The 13,887-nt window shown below is 49.5% G+C and overlaps 1 protein-coding gene across 3 annotated transcripts; it reads right to left on the reverse strand.

Moving 5' to 3' along the window:
- Window positions 1-276: 276 nt before the first annotated feature.
- On the reverse strand, window positions 277-13,592 carry HTATIP2 (HIV-1 Tat interactive protein 2). Of its 3 annotated transcripts, XM_077329352.1 has the most exons (8): window positions 13,572-13,592; window positions 13,258-13,274; window positions 9,179-9,380; window positions 7,587-7,694; window positions 4,913-5,050; window positions 4,152-4,213; window positions 1,060-3,117; window positions 277-930 (listed from the first exon to the last, which is right to left on the reverse strand). In XM_077329352.1, exons 1-7 carry the CDS (start codon window positions 13,575-13,577, stop codon window positions 2,901-2,903), a joined length of 750 nt encoding a protein of 249 aa, XP_077185467.1. In that variant the 5' UTR covers window positions 13,578-13,592; the 3' UTR covers window positions 277-930; window positions 1,060-2,900. The 3 variants fall into 3 exon arrangements, with proteins under 3 accessions (XP_077185467.1, XP_077185468.1, XP_077185469.1); XM_077329353.1 differs by lacking the exons at window positions 277-930; window positions 13,258-13,274; window positions 13,572-13,592 and adding an exon at window positions 11,300-11,470 and having other exon boundaries at window positions 1,252-3,117; XM_077329354.1 differs by lacking the exons at window positions 277-930; window positions 13,258-13,274; window positions 13,572-13,592 and adding an exon at window positions 10,590-11,108 and having other exon boundaries at window positions 1,252-3,117.
- Between the last annotated feature and the right edge of the window lie 295 nt (window positions 13,593-13,887).

Consider the following 13,887-nt stretch of genomic DNA (forward strand, 5'->3'; position numbering starts at 1 on the left):
CCTTCCAACTCTATGGTTCTCTGATTCTAAGCAGTGGCTGGACAGAGACTTCTCCTGGATGCTTAGGGCTGATCCTGCATTGAGTAGGGGGTGGGACTAAATGGCCTGTATGGCCCCTTCCAACTCTATGGTTCTATGATTCTAAGCAGTGGCTGGACAGAGACTTCTCCTGAATGCTTGAGGATGATCCTGCATTGAGCAGGGGGTGGGACTAGATGGCCTGACTGGCCCCTGCTACTCTAGGATTCTGTGTATTATTAATAGCATAGAAACAAGTCAGCATTTAAAATAACTCTTTATTTAATTGATGAGTGCACACAAATGGCAATATTTAAGACATTTCAGCAGCTTTCAATATATTAAGGCATTCAAAAGTCTCTTTCACAATCTTAGCAGAACTGTCAATCAGAGCCCAATGCTAACCAGTAAAGTTCATTTAACGGTTATTTGCTGTTTTCACTTCATCAGTATCTTCAACATGCAGATTATTTTAGTTATCAATATCTGTAACCTGAACTTCAGAATCCGGTCACTCACGAAAGGCAGTTAGGATTTTGATTTTAAAATAAAATGACCGTTCATAGAAATGGGATTGGTACTGTGCAGATATACACGCATATATATCGTAATCAAACTTAACGTGTTTTAAAAACTTGAAAAATACTAGGCTAGCTGCATTGGTTTCATTTTCAACCATTCTCTTTACCCCTGAACCATTAAATGCTTCTCGTTTGACAAGAATTCCCTTGAAAAATCTTTTGCCCAACTATCAAAATGAAGGCAGGGCTGGGATACCCATGTGGGCCAAGGATACCCTGTAGCCACATGATTCCCTGATTTGTAGGCAATTTCACACACCAACTTCCCTCAAGAATGTGTGTCACTCCAAATGACAATCAGGCAGGAACCTTTACCCCAGGGGTAGTCAGCCTGTGGTCCTCCAGATGTTCATGGACTACAATTCCCATGAGCCCCTGCCAGCATTTGCTGGCAGGGGCTCGTGGGAATTGTAGTCCACGAACATCTGGAGGACCACAGGCTGACTACCCCTGCTTTAGCCCACTGGAGCTTCCCTGAGGGTATTGTGTTGCTTGTGCGATCATCACAAAGACAATGTGTCAAGTGCTGACTCAAGATTTTCAGGGCCACAAGGTTCCCTAAATGTGACCCTGCTGCCTGCTCATCTCTTCTGTCCCTCTGGTTTCAGTCTGCAGTATGACCCGGAGGGAGGTGAAGGGTAAAACCTTCATCTTGTCCTTTCTCTACTCAATGATCCCTCCCTCAAAGTGAGCAGACCAATCAGCGGTGACAGCAGAAGGGAAAAGGAGGGACAACAGGTGACCGGTCGCTCTCCTATTGGAGCACGGGCCTCAGTAGGCACCCTGGGATTCTGATTTCTCATCCTAGCCCTGCTGTGTACGGGCTTTCCCCCTACCTGCCACCAGTGTACATGCGTAGCGATGAGGTCAGGTATGAGGTGGCCTTCTATAAAGCGTCCATGCCTAGTGGGATATTTTGAAGCAAATAATAATTACATTCAGCAATGTAACAAGTTCTTCTCTGGTTAGCCTATTTGTAAGCAGTCGTATAACAAGCAATCAGGAAACAAACTTACATCCAAGTTATCTAAGAACATGTAGAAATTTCATATCGAAACTCGAAATCCTAAATACAAATGAGGGATTTTGAAAAGGCATCATTGTCCCTTTTGGGGACAATGTGTCCCTTTTTGCAGCTGCAGATTGTGAGTCTTAAAGCTGTGACTTTGGCATAAGGGGAGACAGGGAGAGCTCCCACAAGCTCACAAATGAAACGCTCAATCCAATGCTTTCAAGATAACGTTTTCCGCATCCTAGAAAAACACCTATCAGGACAGTGTCCCAGGTGTGGTGCTCAGAAGCCGGTGGACAGAACTCCCAGTACTTCTCCTCCTTGTTCCACTTGGGTACCCATCAGCACCTGTTTCCCCAGTAGGCTGAAGAGGGGCTCCCCATTTTCAGAGTGAGAACACAGTACCTCCCCTTGAGGCCTTGATCGGATTCAGGCGTTCAAATTGTAGTGAAGGAGAAATGCGGACAGCTCCGTCCACGGAATTCTCCGAGCTACGTTTAGCCTTAGATCAGGGACTACAATCCCCACAAGCCCCTGCCAGCCTGCTGGGAATTGAAGTCCACTGGCATCTGGAGAGCCACAGTTTGGCCACTCCTGTCTTAGATGCTGGCTTTAGGGGACTGCCACAGAGGTGTGACTTTAAATGTGGTTTTTCCATATCATTCAAAGAGAAGTATGTTTTAAAGCACAAAGGGTCAGTATTTCTCACCATTTTAATAGCCACTTTTTCTGGAGTGTCCATTTCCAGTATTTAAGTCCCAACAGGGGAAAGGATCTTCAACACCAACTACGTGTCTACTCACTTCTCCAATACACACTTACTAGCTGTGAGGAGAGCTAGGCTTCGTCTTGGAATAGCAGGAGAGCTCATAGCTGACCTTCAAGCAAAGGGCATTTTGGTGTATTATTCTACCCAGTGCATGATGGGAACAGGAAATCCATACTAAACTACAGCTCAGCAGCGGGTCAAGCCAAAGTACCGTAGCCACGCAAATGGGGGATCTCCCACGCCCAGGACATGCATGGTAACTTTTTATGATCCCTAAATACCGCCCAAAGTAACATTAGTCCTTTAGGAAAATCCCCAATCTTATTCAAAATGGCGGCCATTATACGGTGGCTTGGTAGGTTACCATGGAAACACAGAGGAATGGTTTCAAGGAAATGTGGAATGCCTCACCATCTGAGGGGTAGCCCCCGGGGAAGGGGAAAGATAGGCCAAAGTGGGTTATTGGGATAGATAGGGGGGGCCTTATACAAGATATATCAGGCAGGGATGAGCCCGCCAGCTATTTAACGTTCCCCAGGGCATGTATGTCTGCGTTCTCCAGAATTTCCACCTTCTGGTTATCACGTCCAGGCATCACTACATCGTTCGCCATAGCCCGAGCCACAGTCACTGTGGGGACGGAGTAGAACGTGGGGCAGACATAGGCTATGGCTCCGAGGACTTTTCTGGCGACCCACTCGCCAGGACGAGATTCCCGACGATCACACAGCAGCACTCTGCGAGAGAGAAGAGATGCGGATCAAGGACCAGCTCCCTCCCACGTTCACGCGGGCTACCTCTCAGCTCTGCCCCAAACAATGAGGACTACAGGAAACTACATAACGGGCTACGGCCCACGGAGAAACAGAGAGTAGAAATGGACAAGGTCGGTAAAAAGGTAAAGGTATCCCCTGTGCAAGCACCGGGTCATGTCTGACCCTTGGGGTGACGCCCTCCAGTGTTTTCATGGCAGAGTCAATACGGGGTGGTTTGCCAGTGCCTTCCCCAGTCATTACCGTTTACCCCCCGGCAAGCTGGGTACTCATTTTAACGACCTCGGAAGGATGGAAGGCTGAGTCAACCTTGAGCTGGCCTAATGCTGTACAGTCCACCTTCTAGGCAACCATGTTCTCCAGAGGAACTGATTTTTGTCGCCTGGAGATGAGCTGTAATTCTGGGGGATCCCCAGGCCCCACCTGGATGCTGGCATCCCTAGCCTCCACTAGCCTCGTGGCTTTTTCCTGTGATGCTCTAGAACTGATAACACTCATAGAATCATAGAGCTGGAAGGGACCTACTGGGTCATCTAGTCCAACCCCCTGCACTGTGCAGGACACTCACAGCCCTATCACCCCCATCCACTGTCACCTGCCACCCCCTTGAACCTTCACAGAATCAGCCTCTCCGTCAGATGGCTCTCCAGCCTCTGTTTAAGAATTTCCAAAAATGGAGAACCCACCACCTCCCGAGGAAGCCTGTTCCACCAAGGAACTGCTCTGACTGTCAGGAACTTCTTCCGGATGTTTAGACAGAATTTCTTTTGAATTAATTTCATGGCAGCCTTTTAAAAACTTCAAGATGGTTATCAGATCCCCTCATGACAAGGTCTTTCATGTACAGCATAGATTCTTGCACAACGATCCCGATAACCTGCATGATGGCCAATCGCTGAACATTCCAGAAGGACGAATGCTCCACAATGGACTCTTGAGCTGGGGTCATAAAAGATCATCACCCCTCCATCTCCACATGTCCACCTGTTAATACTTACGCTGGTCGAAATATGGAGTAGCGGTCGAAGCCAACGGCTTTGATCCTGTTCTCTACTTTACCCTGTTTGAAGGGAGGGGGATACAGCAAACCAAACATTAGGGACAAGCTCTCCAACACCCCCCCTCATACAAATAGCATTTGGCTCCACACTGAAGAAAAGACAGGCTACAGGTAGCGAGTGGGCCTACAAATTCATCAGGGGTGAAAGTCCTTCAAGAGGTTGATGGTGGATACAAGATGGGACTGGTTCAAGGTCACCCAGCTGGCTGCATGTGGAGGATTCAAACCCAGTTGTCCAGATTAAAAAGGTAAAAGTATCCCCTGTGCAAGCACCGAGTCATATCTGGCCCTTGGGGTGACGCCCTCTAGTGTTTTCATGGCAGACTCAATACGGGGTGGTTTGCCATTCCCTTCCCCAGTCATTACCGTTTACCCCCCAGCAAGCTGGGTACTCATTGTGCCGACCTCGGAAGGATGGAAGGCTGAGTCAACCTTGAGCCGGCTGCTGGGATCTAACTCCCAACCTCATGGGCAGACAGATTCAGACAGCATGTCGCTGCCTTACCACTCTGCGCCACAAGAGGCTCTTTCTCCAGATTAGAGGCCGCCGTTCTTAAGCACCACACCACACTGGCTCTCGAGTACATAAGAAGCTCGAGTACGTAAGGACAGAATGGAGAGGAAGGTGGAAACCACTCATTCCTCCTGTCTCTTGGACTTTGCAACCTCCCTGCCTGGAATCTCAACCCTCACGCATACCTTAACTCGAAGGTATAAAAAAGAGCTGGAGGCATCTGCACCCTTAGTTGACTGTAAGACAAAATGGCGGCACCCGCCAGCTTTGGCCAATTCCGCCGAGTGCAGAACATAATCGTGGTCGACCCGCACAAATCCGTCCTGGACAGGTGGAGAGAGTAACATTTATTCATTTGGATTGATTCAGGTGGGTAGCTGTGTTGTTCTGAAGCTGTGAAACCAGCTTTGAGTCCAGTGGCAACTTGAAGACCAACCCAATTTTATTCATGGGCTGGGGAGCCAGTGGCAGGCCTTCCGCACTGCTAGCTCTCGCTGTGGGGGGCTGGGAGTTGGCAGCATGTCCCTCTGACTGGCTCTCAGTAGGGAAGGGCCCTTCCAGTCAAGGTGAATCAAAGGCCCACTGGTGCCTCCTGACGATGTGCCAGCTCCTCTGCGTAGCCCTTGCGGAGGAGGGGGAAGAGCCATCTCCTCCCAAGGGCCCATCAGACGACCTGCATGCCGTCGGGGGAATGGTCATGATTTTCCAGGTTATGATCATAGAATCATAGAGTTGGAAGGGGCCATACAGGCCATCTAGTCCAACCCCCTGCTCAACGCAGGATCAGCCCAAAGCATCCTAAAGCATCCAAGAAAAGTGTGTCTCCAACCTTTGCTTGGAGACTGCCAGTGAGGGGGAGCTCACCACCTCCTTAGGCAGCCTATTCCACTGCTGAACTACTCTGACTGTGAAATTTTTTTCCTGATATCTAGCCTATATCGTTGTACTTGAAGTTTAAACCCATTACTGCGTGTCCTCTCCTCTGCAGCCAGCAGAAACAGATGAGAAGCTTTTGTGTGCAGATTTCCAAAGAAGTGTCCATGCACACGAACGCTTATATATCTTAAATAAAACTTTGTTGGTCTTAAAGGTGCCCCTGGATCTAATATTAATTCATTTAGACAATCCTCACAAATACTCACAGTAGTAGATTGGGACATATTCAAGACACACGTATCATAAACTATATCACATGAATCACAGAATCATAGAGTTGGAAGGGGCCATACAGGCCATCTAGTCCAACCCCCTGTTCAACGCAGGATCAGCCCAAAGATGGACAACCAGTGGCTGGGCCCAGCGAACTGCCAACAGTCACAGGTTTTCCACAATGTTCTCTTCCTGCATCTGTCTTTGCCAAGCCTGGTAAAGCTGGTTCGCAGAATCAAGGGCCCCATGCAAAGTAACAGCTACAGCAAGAGGAGCAGAATGGGAAAGCTCTTTTCTCCTCCATTTGTTGAAGTCTGCACAGCTCCACTGATAGAAGAGATGATTCTCCACTAATAGAAGAGACAATTTCTTCCAGGACAGGCTGGATTTTGGGGTTGTGTGTGGAATCATTTGGGCACGAAATTGGGGTTCCTGTGGGTAGGCAGGGGGCTGTGAGTGGGTAGGCAGGTAGCATTGTGCAGGGGGTTGGACTAGATGACCCTGGAGGCCCCTTCCAACTCTAGGCTTCTATGATCCCCAAGTGTCATGATAACCCAGTAATCCACCTGGCTAGAAGTTCACACTGTTGAAATATTCAAGCTCTGTAGTATGCATGATTCAAAAGAAGAAGAAGAGTTGGTTCTTATATGCCGCTGTTCCCTACCTGAAGGAGGCTCAAAGTGGCTTATAATCGCCTTCCCTTTCCTCTCCCCACCACAGACACCCTGTGGGGTGGGTGAGGCTGAGAGAGCCCTGATATTCCTGCTCAGTCAGAACAGTTTTAGCAGTGCCATGGCAAGCCCAAGGTCACCCAGCTGGCTGCATGTGGGGGAGTGCAGAATCGAACCTGGCTCGCCAGATTAGAAGTCCGCACTCCTAACCACTACACCAAACTGGCTCTCGAAAGGATATGAAGACTATTCAAAAGGGGCATTGGAGGGTATGTGTCTTTAGCATAGTTAGCTTAGTTTCAAATATTGTCCTCCTGTGTCATGATTGGCTCCACTGGAAACGTCCTGCTCCTTTGAGCACACTTCCTCCCTGCTTGCCTCCAGAACGGAATGAACAGAATGAATGCAGAACAACAGTTAGGGTCTATTCCTCCTCTCTCCTCTTTCTTTATGAAGCTGTTTCTCTTTGAAATAAAACCATTTCATTCTCTTCAAGCAGAAAATGGCACAGGGGAGCTATAGGGCAGGGGCATTTATTGTATTGCCAGTGGATAGGTCTGTTTCTCTCTGTTTGGTTTAATTTCTAGACCGTCCTTCTTATACTCTTGCCAGGTGTCCATGGACTACAATTCCCACGAAGCCTTGCCAGATGTCCATGGACTACAATTCCCACAAGCCCTTGCCAGCACATGCTGGGAGGGGCTCATGGGAATTGCAGTCCAAGGGCATCTGGAGAGCCACAATTTGGCCACCTTTGCTACGTGGAAGCCCTGTGGAGTCCCAATGATAATGGGGAAACTACACCCCCCCCAGCCTCTTGCATCATAAACAGAGCCACAGAATCATACCCAGTGGCCAAAGCACTCCTGTTTCATACTCATACCTGGCGGGAAGCAAAGCAGTTCTGTCCACCCTGGCCCATTCCCCTAGGATGGCCATATTCCCTTCGTTTCCTGGCTCCACCTATTCCCTCCACCTCCCTTTGCTTCCTCTACACTTCATGCACTGTCCTATTTCCCGATCAGGCCAAGTTCCTCACATCTCCAGCTTTGGCTTTGGTGGTGCCCAGGCAGCAGAATCCGACATCGTGGCCTTGGAAGGCAGCAGAAAACTCGTCCAGTTTCTCAAAGTCAACCACTTCTTGTTTCTGCAAATCGGACCAAAACAGAAGGTACTATTAATAAGCTTAGATAACCAAGAGGTGACAGGGCAGGATGGGCACCGTTTCCTCACCTAAAATGAGCCCAGGGAACGGCTATTTGTCCCCACTGGGGAGCCCAATGTATACTGTCGGGCTAAACTGTAGCTCATCTTAGACCGATTTTAAGTTCAAGCACTGTTGTTGTTCGTTGTGAAGTCGTGTCCGACCCATCGTGACCCCATGGACAATGATCCTCCAGGCCTTCCTGTCCTCTACCATTCCCCGGAGTCCATTTAAGTCTGCACCGACTGCTTCAGTGACTCCATCCAGCCACCTCATTCTCTGTCGTCCCCTTCTTCTTTTGCCCTCGATTGCTCCCAGCATTAGGCTCTTCTCCAGGGAGTCCTTCCTTCTCATGAGGTGGCCAAAGTATTTGAGTTTCATCTTCAGGATCTGGCCTTCTAAAGAGCAGTCAGGGTTGATCTCCTCTGGGACTGACTGGTTTGTTCGCCTTGCAGTCCAAGGGACTCGCAAGAGTCTTCTCCAGCACCAGAGTTCAAAAGCCTCAATTCTTTGACGCTCGGCCTTCCTCATGGTCCAACTTTCACAGCCATACATTGCAAGTGGGAAGACCAGTGGTCCCCAACCTTTATTAGGCTGGGGACCGGCAGGGTATCGGGTCGCGCCCGCAGGGACCGCGCCCGCGCGGGCCACGCCCATGCTTCGGGCCGCTCCCAGCCGCGCCCGCGGGCCGCACCCACGGATCGGGCCGCACCCGCGGGCCGCGCCCACGGATCGGGTCGCACCCGCGGGCCGCGCGGGCGCGGCCCGGCCCTGATTCCCTCTCCCCGCCCTCCCGCGGTAAGTAGCTTCCCGGGCCGCAAGCTTGCGGCCTGGGAAGTTTTTTACTGGGGGGGGGGGCGGGGAGAGGGAGCCGCGGCCCGGCGCCATGGCCTTTGCGGCCCGGTGCTGGGCCGCGGCCCGCAGGTTGGGGACCACTGGGGAAGACCATAGCCTTGACTAGACGCACTTTTGTTGGCAAGTTCAAGCATATGATCTGACAAAAAGAGGCACACATTTCCGTATTGCAAAGCAGGCCTAAAATATGAACACAGTACGGTCAAAAGCTCTTGTTAACACCAAAGACAGCCAGTAAAGGAGAAATCTCCTGCTACTGTCACAACAAAATCAGTCACACTGGCCTGCACAGTAGCTTTTATCGGTCTACTCCCAATGACCGATCAAGCTTCAAAACAGCACAGATTGCACTGTGGGCGGCACACACAAAGCCAAACCCTGCCCAGATCTGGGGATCAGCAGGTGCAGATTATGCCTCTGAGCCAGGTGCAACTGGTTTTGCTAAGAGACCAAATGCACAGTTGGCAAAATCTCCAGCTGCACGGTTACCCAAGCTCCTATAATATATATATTTAAACTGAGCTCTGTCTAACTCTCTTCGCGAACATTAATGGCTGGCAGAGCTCTCTTACCACGGGCGTGTGGAGCGACTCTTCCAAATCCAGCTTTCGCCGGCCAATGAGCGTCACCGTGGAGAATATTGGCTCCCTCAAGATCTCAGCCAGCAGCTCCTTCCCGGTCTCACCCGAGGCACCCAAGATGAAACACGTTTGTTTTTTGGCCCGGAAAGATTCCCTGAGATTCTTCAATTCTTCTGGCTTGGGGACAGCCATCCTTGGGGGGGACGGGACACAGGACGGAAGAAGACATTAGTTAGGAAAGAAAACCACTATCTGAGATCCTGATATGAAGTTTCTCAGTGTCTGAATTTCTTGGGATAATCCCACGGCTAATTTTTGAAGAGAGGTGCTGGCATATTTTATTTTTTTCATTCCAAAAATAATATACGCCAGGACACAACCCGTTATTAAGTGTTTTCTCCAGTGGCAAAACTACAAGAACAGCATAATATGAATCAGTTTCCCAAAATAGTCGTTTAGCAAAACAGATTTTATATAAATAAATAGCCATCGTTCCAGGTATTTTCAAATGAATACAAAGCCATTTGTCGATTTTCATGGCTTTGTAAAATATATTGCCTGTCTCTGTAGCTTGGCTCCTAGCCCTCCTTGGAGGAATTCCCCCCCAAATCCTGGGAGATCTCCCACGCAGATGCTAGGCAGGGTCAGCCCTGCTCAGTTTCCGAGATCTGACTGGGTAGGGCTTACCTGGGCCATCCAGGACACCCCTGGGAAAAATGTATAGTTTGGAGGGGGGGAGAATCTATGGCACTGAACCCCACTGAGGTGGGTCCCAGGCTCCATCCTCAAATCTCCAGATGTTTTACAACCGGGTGCCAGAAATCCTGCCCATGGCCCGGGGACCCCTGCCATGCTCGGGGTGGGTGGGGAGAAGCAGAGCGGTGCCAGGTGTGTGGCAGGGGAGGAGGCAATGTTCCCATTTTCAGTTCAAAGCTGTTCACCTAACCCTTGAAGTGGCAACAACAGCCACACCTATCGAACCCCACTGGGGGCTAGAAAGCCTTCCCGAAAACTCACCCACTCTGTTTGCATAATGGGGTGAATCCCTGCCCTGGAATCTGTTTACATACAAGTATTTGCGGGGAGGGGAGAATTGCCAAACTTCAGAAGCTAAGGTGAGTCAGGAGTTAAGATGGTGTTTGCAAGCACTGGGTTGGGGAATACCTGGAGAATATGGGGGTGGAGCTGGGAGTGGCCGCGATTTCGGGCAAGGAGGGACCTCAGTAGAATCTGTCATGGAGTCTTAGGGGAACTGATCTGTGTAGTCTGGATGGGGTTGCCAGCTCTGGGTTAGGGAATACCTGGAGACTTTGGGGGTGGAGCCGGGAGGGGGCAGGATCTGGGGCAGGGAGGGACCTCAGGGGAGTATTATGCAGTGGAGTCCACCCTCTAGGGAACTCACCTCCGTTTTCTGTAGATGAGCTACAATTCCAGGGGATCCCCAGGTTTCACTTGGGAACTGGCATCCCCAAAAGAACATATATAAAAATGAGAAGCAGTTTTCCACTTCTCGCCCCTCCCATCCCCCCTTCTGGGTTTCCCAACCGGAAAGGCTCTCCAGCGCCCAGTGCGGTTCAATGGGTGCGTCTCTGGGTTGGGTGAGCTTTGAACTCCCCCCCCCCCCCCGCCGGGGGGACTCTGCACCGCTGCTGCCAGCCGAGCAGGCAACACTGATTCCGATTCAGCACCTGGCAGCTTCACCCCAATCAATTAAGGCGGGCAGCCCCGTCGGTCTGAGCGGAAACCCAGTTAAAGAAGCGCTGCACTCCTCCCGTCGCTTCCCCTATAAGAACCCCGGCAAGCAGAATTTTTTTTTGTTTTGTTTGTGCACGTGTGAACGGGGCTCCAAAACCCAGCCCGCGTGCAAAGCCTTGCTGGAAGCGCCTCCGGCCTTCCGCGTTGCCTGCCCAACCCCATTCCTTTTTGCAAACTTCGGCCCCAGCGCAGATGCGGGGAAAAAGCATCAGCTGCACCCAGCCTGCTTGCACCAGCTTGCTGGGTCTCCACCCTCCCTTCCCGTTGCGGCCAACGCTCCTTAGAAAGCAACGAGGCGCGCCCACCCACCGCCCTTTTTTTTTTTTTTTTTTGTGTGCAAAGGGAAGATCTCCGCACTTTTTCCAGGATCCGGATTCCTGCAGTCCCTGCAGAGCCGCAAGGAGCGGGAAAAGCGCGGCCGCTCCGCTTGCAGCCCCGGGCGAACAAAACAAACAAGGCCACCGACGTTCCTTGCCGTAGCTCCGCCGCCGCCGCCGCCGCCGGCAGCGCGCATGTGCAGACCTCGGCCTTTCTCTTGCGCCTCGCTACTCGCGAGCAAGAGGCGCCCGCTGGGTGGCGCGGCTGGGAAGGCGTCGTGGCACCCGCGCGGCTCCTGTGGGGTTGCATTTCCCCCCCCCCCACCTCTTAAAAAAAAAATTTTTTTTTTTAATTTAGAAAGATGCAGGGAAGGGAGAAACGTGCCACGTTGCAGTTATAGAAACCGGCTGTTTGGAAGGAAAAAAACCCACAATCTCCAGGATGCATCGGTTTCACAATGCATGTTGATAGATTCGAATGAGTAGCCTATTGGTCTGAAGTAGCGCAATAAAATCAGAAACCTCACACCTTGAATAAATCTCTGTTGGTCTTAAAGGTGCTACTGAACGCTGATTTTACAATGCATATTGAACCAGAGCAGAGTAAAGTATCTTTACTCTTTAAAATATTATTTATTCATTTATTTGTATTTCTATACCGCCCTTCCATATGGCTCAGGGCAGTTTAGATACAACATCATGTGGGGATACATGGAAGAAATCAATATATTAACATAAACAAATACAACCACAACAATAATCTAAGTAACACAATTTCAGTAATCTTAAACAACAATTTAACAGGAACAGGAACTTAGCTAAGACCCTTAGAGAGGTCAGACTGGTTCAGGACACGGAAGGGATGTCTGAGGGGGACCTCTGGTCGGTCTCAGGCAAATTTTATGGTTGGGGGGTCACCACCACATGAGGAACTGTATTAAAGGGTTGCGGCATTACGAAGGTTGCGAACCACTGCCATAGAGTTTTGCCCCAAAATTAAAGTGTCATCCCCCAATGTCAGCAACATCCATGTGCTGCTTCCAGGTGACACCCAAATATCTTCAGATATTTCCCAACCTGGAACTGGCTAAAAATTTCCCCCCTGATGTGATTTTTTTTTAAAGTTTTTAAAAGTTTTTTAAGAACATTAAAAATGTGTCAGACAGGGACTAGGGGTGTGCCTTCGGCATAAACCGAACTGAAAAAAATACCCGAAAAATACCTTCCTATTGGACCCCCCAAAATTCAAGATTTCCAAAAAATCCCAGATACCCTTATCACATCTTGCCACCTCCTCTCCTTCTTCCGAAAAAAACACATTTGTCTGCTGTTTCCATTTCTTAGTTTTCACTCACCTCCCTCCAAAGGTAAAAAGTCAATTGCTGTTATCAAGTATTGTTTTTCCTTCTTTGTCATCCCAATTCCCCACACCGGTTTACCAATCCATTTGGGCAAGCTAGCAGGCGCAAATAAGATATAGACCATTTACGCACTGGAGGTTTCATGCCACGCTGCAGGCTGTTTAGTTGTGGGAGGTTGCCCCACCTCTTCCTGCACCCAAATAGGGGAGCATTTGGCCTGGGGCACCTCATCCACCCCCGATTTGGGCTTCTGCATGGGACCTGGGACGGTGAAGTTCCCAGTGCATAAATGGTCATATGGGAGCAGGTAGGACTGCTACTGTTCCACGTGGGCGGAATGTGGCAACTTTCACAGAATGTTTATCAGTCCATCCAATAATCTATTCTGATTTGATTTATTCCAACTAGGGCAGCCTTTCTCAACTTTTATTTACTGTTGTGAAACCCCTGAAACATTCTTCAGGCTTCAAGAACCCCAGAAGTAGCTCAATCGTGCAGAATAAGGTTGGGAAGCAGAGCTGTGGACATGCCCACCTGGGACCCCTCCCCTTCCCACCCCCTCCAGGGCCATGACTGTATATGGGCATATCACTGATAAATATTTAACCATTAATATATATATATATATATTACTTACTTGCCACTCCTGGACAGCTGGCTCGTGGTGGGATGCAATAGGATATCCCCACAATAAAAACATAAAAGACACAACCATTAAAATACAGAACATACAAAACAGTGGCATCAATCACATCCCCAAATCCTCCTAGAACCCCCTTGAAACCTGTGCCTTGGGGAAAATAAACAAGGGCTGAATCTGCATGGAGCTTTTATTCCAATCTCAGATTGATTCAGTCCCTGCTGTCTACACTGAATAGAAATTCCATTTTGATTTTGGGTGATTTAAATTTCCCCTCTGCAACAAGCAAGATTGATCCGGAGTGACCCTACCTTCATGATATCCTGGAGTGGATATAACCCTCAATAATTGAAAAATTGGCATGAGTAAAGGTGCAGCCTTCTGCTTGTCCCGAACTAACTGGCTGCCTCAAGCCTCCAACACTGTAGAAAAGCCCTGATTGGCCAGGGCATCAGTTCAAATGCTTCCTCATTCCCAGGCTGCAAGGTTTCTCTTAAAGGGGAAGCCTTAACTTCTCTCAGCAGAGATTTGCTTCTTGTATTTATTCCCCCTCCTCCGCCTGCAACTGCTTCATTTACATGTTTTAGGAGATGTTAGTCTGCAATAAAATGTTGGAGCTTTTGGACT

This window comes from Paroedura picta, chromosome 3 (genome assembly GCF_049243985.1).
Source record: "Paroedura picta isolate Pp20150507F chromosome 3, Ppicta_v3.0, whole genome shotgun sequence".
Lineage (NCBI taxonomy): Eukaryota > Metazoa > Chordata > Lepidosauria > Squamata > Gekkonidae > Paroedura > Paroedura picta.